This window comes from Nyctereutes procyonoides, unplaced genomic scaffold (assembly GCF_905146905.1).
Source record: "Nyctereutes procyonoides isolate TBG_1078 unplaced genomic scaffold, NYPRO_anot_genome, whole genome shotgun sequence".
Classification (NCBI taxonomy): Eukaryota; Metazoa; Chordata; class Mammalia; order Carnivora; family Canidae; genus Nyctereutes; species Nyctereutes procyonoides.
In genome coordinates this window covers 35311984-35324905 of record NW_026575082.1, presented here as the reverse complement: position 1 = coordinate 35324905, position 12922 = coordinate 35311984, and the positions used below count along the sequence as shown (strand labels likewise).

At 33.4% G+C, this 12922-nt stretch overlaps 1 protein-coding gene across 1 annotated transcript in view; it reads right to left on the bottom strand.

The window, feature by feature from the left end:
- The window catches only part of LOC129514645 (low-density lipoprotein receptor-related protein 1B), a 1831349-nt gene that overhangs the window by 675894 nt on the left and 1142533 nt on the right, over nucleotides 1–12922 (bottom strand). The window contains exons 17-18 of the mRNA XM_055333402.1: nucleotides 11391–11516; nucleotides 3585–3701 (exon numbers count right to left, since the gene is read on the bottom strand). Coding sequence (XP_055189377.1) covers nucleotides 3585–3701; nucleotides 11391–11516 — 243 coding nt within the window. The remainder of the gene's footprint in view (nucleotides 1–3584; nucleotides 3702–11390; nucleotides 11517–12922) is intronic.

The window sequence follows — 12922 nt, the reverse complement described above, 5'->3', positions numbered from 1 at the left end:
CTCAGACTTGAATGCACATTCATACCACATGGACAGCATTAAAAATACTGATTTTTGAGGTCTGACTTCCAGAGACCCATATTCAATCAGTATCAGTTTGGGGTGAGGCATGGACAGGTGATTCTGAAGCTTCTTGGGTGATTTTTTTTTTCACTGACAGCAAAGTTGAGAACCAATTAACACCTTGAAATGAGTGACTGTTTAGTTCTTTGACACATAGTTCACTTCTAGCACATTCTTCACAATTTTAACATATCTTCACTTATGTGCAGAATCAATCTACAGAGCCTCCTGTCTACACATGAAGACTACCAAAAGAGTAAAAAGATTGTTTAAAGATGAAGAGTGAATCCTCAAGGGCCTTCCTAATTATGTGTTTGTCCACATATACTCTCAATCTGAAGTGTTCAGCTAATTTGTTGTAAAGGCAAATGGAAATAAAATCAATGAGGTTTATAAACAGGTGCTAGTGATATCCACTAAAATTTGACCCTTGATTTCAGTACCTTCTGCTCCTAATGGCAACCAGAAGCATTTCTAACCATCGGTTTCTCGTGTTTTAAAATCCAAATTTTGGTATTTTTCAGTGTAAAATAGTAGTTATTAAAACAGAAGCTGATTGTAGAACTAAAACATAAAAAAAAGAGTGCACTCTTCTAGTAGGATTAAACCTATGGGAACTTGACTGATTCCACTGGGAAAAGTGAAATATGATCAGTCCAAATGTTATAATGATGCTTAATAAGACTGGGAATTACTTGAACCGATATTCATTTCTACATTACTGCCAAAGAGAGTGACTTTTTTAATGCGGTAAATTAAACAATTTATAATATTTTTGCCATTTTGTATTCAATACACAGATAGTTTCTGATATGAGAGTAATCTATGCCATTCTCTTATAACTTTAAAAGTGAGCTTGTGCCTACCAGAGCTTCACTATTAGCTTCCCTACTGACATAAATTTTGATTTATTATGACAATCTGAAATATAAATGCATGTTACTACAGAGAGGAACAAGTTTGGAGAGAAACATGTTTCTCACCTTATAAAAGGGAAATGGTGCTGAGACTAACCCATGTGGCTTACTGACACTCTATAAAATTTGGCTATATTTCAAAAGCAAACTGACAACTACATTTCACAGTGTGTTCATATCCAGTGGTATACTTTAGGTATCCTGTGCCAGCTTGCAAGAACCGATTATAAATTTTCAAGGATTCTAGGAATCAGGGGATCCCCGGGTGGCGCAGCGGTTTGGCGCCTGCCTTTGGCCCAGGGCGCGATCCTGGAGACCCGGGATCGAATCCCACATCGGGTTCCCAGTGCATGGAGCCTGCTTCTCCCTCTGCCTGTGTCTCTGCCTCTCTCTCTCTCTCTCTCTGTGACTATCATAAAAAAAAAAAAAAAAAGGATTCTAGGAATCAATTGTTAAGCACATTGTTTAAAATACATAACCTATATAGATTTATAATTAAATAATGTTGAATACAAGGGTAATAAAAATCAAGATTCACAATTCCCTAATTATTTTACTCTTGAAGTTAGTCATGTTTATTACATCTGTCTTGTAGAAATACTATAAATTGATGTGCACATATTTTCTCAAATCTACATTCAGAAAGTCTTGTTGGCTACCTGATATTGGTCATGGCAGGAGTATTTACACCACAAAATAGACAAACACTAGATCAGGGCTCCTTTCCAGCAGGATATCTTAAAAGGTTTACCAACATATCAATGAACAAAACTTATTATAAATATATATTCATTTAAATAAGATAGACAATGGACATGAGTAGGTAAAATGACATGATCTACTCCCTATTTGCACCCAACCCATGGCTTCCAAAAAAAGTCGACCTGAAATGTTGAGTTTTAGTTTTAAGTATACCTGGATTTAAAGCCTTGTCCTGCTATTTATTAGCCTTGAGATCTCCAGCAAGTTGTCAAATGTTGAAGTTTTGATTCCCTTATCTGTAAAATCTAAACAATACTATGTTTCTCATAGATTTGTTGTAAATATTCAATAAGAAAGTTTGTGTCAGTTGATGTGATGAGCACTGGGTGTTATACTATATGCTGGCAAATTGAATTTAAATAAAAAAAAAGAGGAAAAAAAAGACACTATGTGTCTGAACTCCCTCCACACTTCTTTCCCTCACCTCATGAAAAGTATTAAATATAAGTCAAATCAAAGACCTAACTGAAGCTCTCTAATGAGCTCCTTATTTATTTTTCTACTCTATAATGTTTTCATGGCCTTTCCTAAATTAGTCTGATTCTAGAATTTCTCTGTCTTTAATGTTTTCAGATTGTTCATTATCCTTTTTTCTATATTCTGGACGGAGATGCTGGGAACAGGAACACAATCAAGCTTCCAAAATAATAGAGCTGCCCAGATGCAGACCCAGCCACAGGAAAAGTCTGGACATTGGAAAGGAGAAGGATACATTGTTCAAATCCCTTAGCTGGACAGGCTTTGTAAACTCTACATGTGAAATATAAAATTGACTGTTACTGTGTGACTATTGCTTTCTTCAACACTGCTATTATTTTCTTTACAATGTCAATACTACTTCCTTATCTATACTTTATTCAAAGATCATAAATTCAAAAGTCCGTAGGGACTTAATAGTCTAGTATAGGAAAATTTTTAAAAATAAAATTTTAGGTAAAGAAAGAATGCATCCCTTAATAGAGCCTTTGACTTGAGAGGTCAAAAAAGTCTTATTTTCCAACTGCTAAAAGTACTACAACATAGATTTAAATTATTAAAAGTATATATACTCAATTGCATTATATTTATAATAAATGTACTAAGCATATTTAATGTATGTTTTCCCCATTAGCAGTTTCAAAAATTCATAGCCATGTCTAAAAAAAAAAACAAGTTCTTAGAAGACCAAATTCATTCCCTTACTACATTTCACTACACATTATGCAGACAAATGATAATAAAATCTACTGATACATGAGTACAAATGAGAGTAATTAAATTTGCAACTTTATGTGACAATAAATACCATTTCCAAAAGTAGGAGGATCCATGGAAAGTGACTAGGAATTTTGCCATTAATAAAACTATCTTAAGCTAATAAAGGAATTATATGACTCAATAGAAATGAAACAAATGGTTTCCCAACTTTGTAATCTTAGCTTGTATTGTTTATTGTTCTAAGAAGACAACATATGTATGCCAACAAGAAACATGTACTTGTAATTTACTCCAAATGTCACTCAATTAGCTACTCCATTAGAAAAAACTAATCATTACAAACATAAGATTAATAATGAACATTTGAGAATCCTGTTAAGCTTCTAATAACCACTTCCTAGTAAAATCTGTAATGTTTGTATCCTTTTATTTTAGCCAAGGGTATGGTTACTGAGTCATGACATGGATATATCCCAAAGTTACCATTAAGGTACACACTCAGGCCTAAAAGGCAATAATAGAGTATAACAGATCTTTTGCCTTACTGACTAGTATTTATAAAGAAATAAATAAACTAGTATTTATAAAGAGATTATAGTGACTTGACCTCGTCTCCACTAACAGTGAGATTCACTCACAACTTACCACAAGACGCCATTTCGTCTGTCTGGTCACCACAGTCATCTTCCCTGTCACATAGCCATGCTCTGGGAATGCAGCGCCCATTTCCACAAGAAAACTGGTCCACTTGGCATGTTCTGGCTAAGATAATCAATTAATGTACAAATAATACATTTAGAGGCCTTTTGAATAATGTTCAGGTAAAACATATCATGCAATAACTCATACACGTAAGATCTTCTATTGCTTTATTAGATAAAATATTTTAAAGTAAATTTTTATTAATTTTTTGATACTGCCGACTTGCTTGTCTTCTCTAAAGTTCACATGCTTTGCCCTTGAATTACAGTGGCTGCGAAATGACAAGATACTCAGTAATCCTCACACACTTCCATAAATGAAGCTATGAATTCATTATTTTACAATTTTTGCCTGGCACATGCTTATGAATATACAGTTGAATTAAATTTCATCCAACTTTTAATTAACAAAAAAGGATTTTGCACAGTCTTTGTCAATAAACCAGGAAAACTTGCTGTAATGTAGGAGAAATGATTTGGAGATTATTATCAGGATATCTAGTTTCTAGTCATTGGGGCACAATTATTCTTTTCCTTTAACGTTTCAATGCATTTATTTCCTAGACGCTAAATGAGCCAATATATAGAACAAAAATGCAGAAAATATTTTCTAAAGCATACATTTAGCCTTATGATGGATGTTAAAATCTACTTTTCAGCATAGCTATATAAAAATGTGTAATTTTTAAATCAGGGTATATTAATAAACTTTGCTTTGGCCTCTCTCAAGACTTTCAAAGAACACACACATGGAATCTTTCTTTCTATGTTAGCCAAAAGCAGTGGTTTCATTTATTCAGTGAAGGGGTTGGTTGTGTTCTACAAGGAGTTTGATTACCATTTTCTATTACAGTCAGGTCAGCTTTTGAAAGCATGAAATCCTAGATAGTCACCTTAACTCTTCCCTTAGACCTTAGTTTTACAAACTTAGTTGTTTTTCTTTTTTTAGATTTATTTATTTTTATGTGTTTGATTTTTTGTCTGTCTGAAATACAAACTTTTTTTTTTAAGTATCAGTTTTCTATCACTACTTCATTTTATTGGATCAGGAAAAAAGAGTGGAAAATTATAGGAAGGCTATATTCATACCTTTTAACATTTGGCTCAGATGAGGATTGGACAGATGAGGAACATTTAGGGTCTGCATTTCTGTAGCTAGGATAAGAGAACATTGCTTAGTTTATAGACTTCCTTCTGGTTTTGGGCTTATGAAATAGAAAGATGTATTTCCCTTTCATCAAAATGCCTCATGAATGAATAGCTAGTATAAAATTGAGAGTGTTTCAAAGACGAATCATCCTAATACACTAAAATGTATTTCCATAAATTAGAGTTTTAGAGGACACTTAAAAGAATGTCTTTTTTTTATTTATTTATGATAGTCACACAGAGAGAGAGAGAGAGGCAGAGACAGAAGCAGGCTCCGTGCACCGGGAGCCCGACGTGGGATTCGATCCTGGGTCTCCAGGATCGCGCCCTGGGCCAAGGGCAGGCGCCAAACCTCTGCGCCACCCAGGGATCCCTTAAAAGAATGTCTTAAAAGTTATGTGCTAGTTACTTCCTTTTAAGCAAAGTGTACTTGCTATGTAAAAATGCGTGTCTATTATTAGTGAATACTTAAGAGATTACTTGAGAAAAAAAATGAAAACATTGCTAGTTTGATTTGACAGATTTGATGCACAATTCCATCCTCAGTGTCTATAATTAGAAATTTCAGACAATTATTACACTATGTATCCTGCTTTGCTTATGTGAATAAGAGTTCTGAATCTAAAACATTTTTTCTTTAAACATTGTATTTATTTATTCATGAGAGACACACATACACAGAGAGGCAGAGACACAGGCAGAGGGAGAAGCAAGCTCCTCTCAGGGAACCCGATGTGAGACTCAATCCCAGACCCCGGGATCATTCCCTGAGCCTAAGGCAGATGCTCAACCGTTGAGCTACCCAGGCCCCAGGCATCCCTGAATCTAATCCATTTTATGTAATACTTGAGTTTCGCCCCCAACTTTTTTTTTTTTTTTTTACAAATAGAGCATTTATTTTACATTAATAGATTTTAAGTATCCCAACAAATATGTATTCTTCTGAAGTTTTCAAAGGTGTAATTTCAAGTAGGATTAAAATTTGTCTTGGTTAGCTAACTGTATGGATTTTCTGTAAAGTTATTTTAACATTTAGACTTAATCAACAAAGTCCCTAGCTAATTTTAATAAAACTATGTTTCCTTATGTATATATTTGTATTAGCCTAGAGAAGGATGAAGATGTTGGCATTTAGTTTACTTGTTGGGAAAGAAAGGGCATAGAGGTATGAGCAAGATTCATATTTATTTTTTCTTACAAGTCTTTGTTTTGTTTTAATGATTATAGTAAATACTTTTACCTTTTGATATTTAAGAGAATATTAATGGGAGACTTTTCAATTTTTCTTCCCTTCCTTCCTCCAGCTCTCCTCACTCTTTTCCTCCTTCCTTCCCTTCTTCCTTATTTCCTTTCTTCCTCTCTCCCTTCTTTTCTTCTCTTCACTTTTCATTCTTACCTACATCTCTCCTCTCTTCCATCAATCCCTATTTCAGTGTTTTGTTTTCTTGCTTTAAAGAAGAATATATCATCATATATTTTCATTCCCATTAAATTATAATTGGCCAATAATAAGAATCTATTAAATATCTCAATATGATATTCTTTTATTTGATTTTTTCAATGTCACAATATTCCCTCCTTGTCATTGAGACTTAGTTCTAGAAAAGTTTTCTCAGATTGTTTTCCTTCATGAGGAACACTACAGTGATTACAGAAGACAATGATAAAGAACTCCTAAAAACTTATTTCACATTGTGTAGTGTGGGAATTTGTGTGTCAACTCACCAATTCAGAAGCTTGAAGAACTGTTAGGACCTATTACTCCAAAGAGTGCTCACTGGCTTATTATTGAGAGATCATATGACATGAAAATATATGAATTCATTGTCTATTCTAACCATGAAAAAACTGTTTAATCTGCTGAAGAAATTTAAATAATTTCAGATGGGAAAAAATGCTTCACTCCATTGATCTACAAGTACTGTCTGTCTATATGATATAATCTAATTGACTAAATCATCTTTCTAATCACTGGATTTATATCAGGAAGACACAACCTTTACTTTTTCAGTTCTTGTCTCTATCAGCTCTAAATTAGTTTGGAGGTGAGATTAGCAGAGCAGCCCCAGAGGACTCTAATGTTGTAGCAAATGCTTCTCTAATGAAGAGGAAATTTATACTTCCTCAGTGGAATTGTTTATCTAGCAGTGAATCAGAAATCCACTGTCACAATGTGAATTTTTTCTACTCATCACTAATTATGCTTCTCTTGCCGTAGCAGTGAGAAATCCCACAATGCATGGGAACAATAAGGAGGCAGAGGTGAAGAGATCTTTACACATTATTTATAAACTTCACTTTTGCTGTATTTTAATCAAAGCATTCTATTTAAACGAAGCCTATGTCATATCAGCAACTGCTTTTCAATTTATCTTATAAAGAAGTCTGATTTTTAATATATCAGGTGTTCTTAATTCAAATATATCTGTCTACTTTGAATTTAGTCAACATTTGTGGAAGATGTGAGAAGAATAAATATTATGTAATCTAATTAGAGCTCAGTACTATGGGAAAAATCTGGTCTGAAACTGGCTACGCTTGAATCCAAGGATCATCATTGGTGACTACGAGGAAAAAGAATTTCAAATTTAACTATTTCTCATCTTAGGCCTCTGGGTCTCTCTCATAAGTAGAGAGACATATTTTATTTTTGTGTGGGAGAACAAGTACCAAGCCCCTGACCATCAGCTTTCTTTTGCCTGCTGTACATATACTGTTTCCTCTTTCAGGCATATCCTCCAACCACCTATCATCCTCTGTGGACTTCACCTCACCCTCAATAACTCTGCTAATCAATCATTCTTTTTTTCCCCCTAGTAAAATATTTCTATCACCTAGAAAAGTATAGAGAATAATAACATTAACACCTGTCTACCATCAGATAGCTCTATCAAATCTTGTTTTTTTATGTATTTACTATAGACTATTTTTGTTTTATTTTAGAAAAATGTATTATAAGTACATTTAAAATCTCCTATGTAATTTTTCAGTCCTCTTTCTCTCTTTTTACATGTAACTACTATCCTTAATTTCTTTCTTTTTTTTCATTTCCAGACATATTTTTAATCCTATTCATACACATTTACAAATCAATAAGTATATATATAATTGTTTTGTATTTTTATATTTCGTGTAAATGGCACTACATAATTTATAACTGCAACTTTTGATAAACATTGCTATTGATATTAATTTCTTTAAAATTTTGTTTTAAAATTCACTTGAGAAAGAGAAGAGAGAGAGAGAGAGCATGAGCAGTGGGGAGAGGCAGAGGGAAAGGAACAAGCTGACTCCTCACTGAGCCAGGAGCCTGATGTGGGGCTCGATCTCAGGACCCTGAGATCATAATATGAGCCAAAGTCAGATGGTCAACCATCTGAGCCACCCAGGAACCCCTTGAAATTAATTTCTGTTAATATTTGAGTTCTAGTTTATTCATCTTAAGTATGTATAACATTCTATTATGTGAATATACTACTATATTTGTATCAATATATATGGTTTTATACTTATAGTTTTACATATAATGGACAGATATACACACACATATTTTTTTCCTATTAATGGGCATTTGAGTTGTCTCTAATTTCTCACTATTACCAGGATTAGGACAATGAATTTCTTACTTGCATATCTTTGCTCATAGGTATTAGAGTATAAATCTAGAAATGAAATTATAGACTTGAAGGTATGCACACTTCCACATTTATTGGATTTAGCCAAATGCTTTCCAATGTAGAAAACCAATTTATACAACCACCAAGAGTATATGTTGGCTCTTTTTATTCCACAATCTTGCCAATGTTTACTGTTATCAGATTTTTTTTCTAATTGAATGACTTGAACTGCTATTCAGATTTCTTTCTTTCTTTCTTTCTTTCTTTCTTTCTTTCTTTCTTTTCTTTCTTTTTTTTTCTTTCTTGTTTCTTTCTTCTTTCTCCTCTGTCTCTATCTCTCTGTCTCTGTATCTCTCTTAGAGTCAGCTTGGATATCACCTCCCTCAAGAAGCCTTCCCAGATACACAAAGACTAAATTAGTTGTTCTTGTGCTTCCATTTGTAGTTTAAGTTAGCACTGTGAATACTGCATTAGAATGACCTGTTTACATATTTTCTCCCCATCTTCATTCAGCTTCCTAAGGAAAGATATAGTGTATTTTTCCTCTTATATCCAATGTTGTGATAAGTATTGAATTAGTAGATTCATGAAGGAGAAACCCCAAAGGAACAAGAAAGGAAATTGGTATCTTGTAGGAAAGGATTTCCTTTTAGATATAAAGTAATCATGATGCTAAAAACTATAGGACAGTGGATTCAGTTACCCACTTTGGGAAAACCTTTATCTCTGATACATATCCATGTATATACCTATATATAGAAATGATCCAGAAGAGAAATTATCTAATGATTTGCATATTTTTTCAGTATGATGAACTATGTGACCTATTTATTTATTTTGGTCAAACAAAGTGGAAATATATTGTAACACAACAACACATTTAATTTTCAAAGTTAAGAGGCATATTTGTGGTTTTCTTTTATTCTTTTTATTCTTAATTTGTGTTCTTCTTAATTTCTTAAGGCATACCATGGCCATAACATCTATTATAAATACACTTACAAAAAGATCTAGTACTGATTGGCAGACTTCAGCTGGTATCACTGAAAGCAGAACTTGAGGTGCAAGCAGGTTGTGTTCTGTTTCCTAGTGGACTACATGCCTGGGATGTCTGAGAAATCTTACTAATTAGGATTGATTAGGATTTATTGCTTAATTTGCTCTCATACATAGCATTTCCACTTTCACTACTATAAGTAGATAGTCAATCCCAAATGTTCTTTTAAAAATCATGTAGAAACAAGCAGATTTTTAAAGCCAAAACAGAAATGAAAAAGACATGGTATTGAGTCAGCAATGCCTTTAATTTAAAGGTGAAAATGGATCTATATGTTTAGGAAGTAATGGAATAGAGTTTCAGAATTAAACCTTCACCTTTAAGAAATAATAATTGTATAAACTTAGAAAGAAGCTTCATTGTAAATTATAGTCACAATTTTAAGAACAATCTTGGGAAAGTTAAATTGACCATACCTAAAATTTTAGCTAATACTCAGGATAATATAGTTTGATAACAAGAGCAATGAACTTAGAGAATAATTCATATGTTGAGTTTCCCCTAAACTCTTACCAATGATGTAAGTTAAGACAAGTCCTTTATTCTATGCTTCAGCTATGAAATGAATAGACTTGAGGGGAGAGACTAGGACCAGAGAGTCTCTTAAGGTTCCTTTTTTATTGGACAGCCCTTTGTAAAACAACCTTATATGACATACAAAACATCTTGAACATAATCAGTTACTCTAAAATATTGGGTGATATTTAGTCAAAGGACAAGAGAATAATTAGCCCATGGATCCTCAGCAAATATGTCCCTACTGGGGGAAAAAAAAACCTGAATATGAGATGCAGGTCAGGATTATGGAATGGCAACTCTCTTTCATTGCTGCTACCTGATAAAAAGTTGTTAGGAAATATTTTCTAGTCAATTCACAGTCTTGGAGAGCAGAAAGAAATATATAGGGAAACCACAGTGCACTGAGGTACAAGCCTTTCCAAGAAAAACAGTGGCATGACCAAGAGTGCAAACCAGGCTTCTGGACCTCTGGGTCTTTTCTCTATATGCTGCTTCTACAGTTTTCACTAATAGGTTATAATAATTTTTATTCAGTGGGGCTTATTTTGGCAAATAAAGGAGAGGGGTTGATACATTTTGACATTGTTATATGTAATGATTACCAAAAAACACACAATTTTCACCCATGATATCAGTTAAGAGTTATCAAATACACTACTTTTTCTTCATCATTCAAGGAATAGCTTTAGGCTGCTGCTAGTCAATATCATTTTTCAACACTCATCTGACTAATCATGACCTTTACGGCAAGCTGTTGTAACCTGTACCACAAGCTGTATAGCTGTATACTCCCATTCAAAGAGAATCTGACTAGGGATTCGTAGATGTATTACAATGGGATAAATTATATGGAAATGTAAATAAGCTTCATTATTTTGGGACTTCATGAAAAAAGAAAAACCTACCCCATATAAATAATGTGCCAGGAACAGAAAACTATTCACAGAGGTATTCTACAGCAGACCAAATAAAATACACAGGTTATTTTTTGCAAGGTAAAAAGCAAAACAAAACGAAACACACACACACACAAAAAAAAAAAAAAAAAAAAAAAACAAAAACAGTTCTTCTTGTAAGATGGCCTCCATCACAACATGCTAACAGACCTCAATCTCCACTGCTAATTAAGATTTAGCAGGGACAAGTCTTGTCCAAGGAGTGTATTGATAGTCAACACCCATATGGATAAACTGCCAAATTACTTTGGAAAGAAGAGTCATGTCCAAGGATTAAGTAAAAGATAATTTGTATTCTAGCTTTTGTGGCTTCAAAGTCTGAACTCATTTACTACTGTAATAATCAGATCATCAGCCCTAGGAAAGTTCAGCTTAGTTCAAAACACTGACCTGCATTTTTATGGAGACTAACTTTAGAAGGGATTTATGTATATATTCAAGCAAACTTTTACCTGCACAAGTTTGATTGGATTCATCTTCGTTACTTCCACAATCATTAGCTCCATCACAGAGCCATCTCTTGGGGATACAGCGGTTATTCTTGCATTTAAATTGATCATCAGGACAGCTATGATTGACTGGGGAAGGGTAGGAGGATGGAGGGGGAGGAGAAGCAAATTTAATTACTTAAAATTGAAAACAATTACGGTTACTTTAAGTTATAGTTATAGAAAACTTACAGTAATTAATATAGTACAATAAATGCCACAGCCTCTTTCATTCATTATTTTATATTTTATAGAAAATATTAATGTTTGAGGCTCTGTCAAAATGTAATATTTTTATAGAAGACACCAAGTAATAAAATATCTCACATAAAATGAAATATAGACACTTGTTCATGTCTTCACTAAAACCAACTATATCACTACGTTCGCTTTCCCATCCTATATCACAAGGAACACAATTTCAGAATTTTTGCTGAAAACATTGAAAATAATCTCAAATTTTAACATGATACATAACAAGTATGTATCAAATAACTCCATCACATATCAGAAATACATTTTCATAAGCCACACACTTTTTCAGTACTTTTTGAAATATTAGATAAGCCTAATTTTGTTATGCTTTGCCAGTGTTTCTTGGAACTGGAAGGAAAAAAAATGCAACACTTGAGACTTGGAGTTGATGCTAAATATGAGATCCTGCATAATTTTAATAACAAAAATGACCATCCTGAGTTTTCATTCCTAGTCCAAACAAATAAACATGCAACCACAAAATATACTGAGGACAAGACTGATCCTCATATGGGAAGCTGTGCACAGCTAAGGATTAAACCTCCAATATCTAAGCACAGCAGGAGGCCATCTAAAGTTAACCTTCTGTGATTATTTTTCCTGCATCCTGGAGGCTAAATTCCTAACTGAATTGGCATGCTCCTCAGTATTTGTTTCACCACTTCATGTTCTTTTTGAAGTAATTTTCCTTGTGCCCAGTAGTTGCACTTCTGTATGATAAAAATAAATTTTGGTATTAGAGTTACTTAGAATTGGAAAAATAGCCATTTTATCATGCTGTTGCATAGCAAATGTATGCGTTCCAGCCAGTTTCTGTAAAACACTATGTTTAAAGTTGCTTAGGCGACAAAGTGGTTTTATCACTTTTTCAGAAAGTTTTTATTCATGTATAGTAAAAAAGAAAAAAAATAGGAGGGTAGCCTATGTTTCCTGGAATTTCAGCATGATTAACATTTTCTACTGGCTTCAGGGAGTTTAGCAAAAATAGTTGCTCATGAGAATAAAAGTCATCCAATATATTAGAGGGTCAAAATTTTAAAGTAACAAGATTATGCAAAAATATAGTGAAGCTTGATTAGGGACCTTTGCAATTTTCATCAATGATGTAAATCAGAGTTCAAAAGGAGGCATAAATACAATCCATAGTCCTGTGATTTGGAATTGAGTAGCTAAAGAGTCGAAAGTAGAAAGATAACAGAATTCAAGGAAAAGCTTAAGAGTATTTAATATATAAATAATCC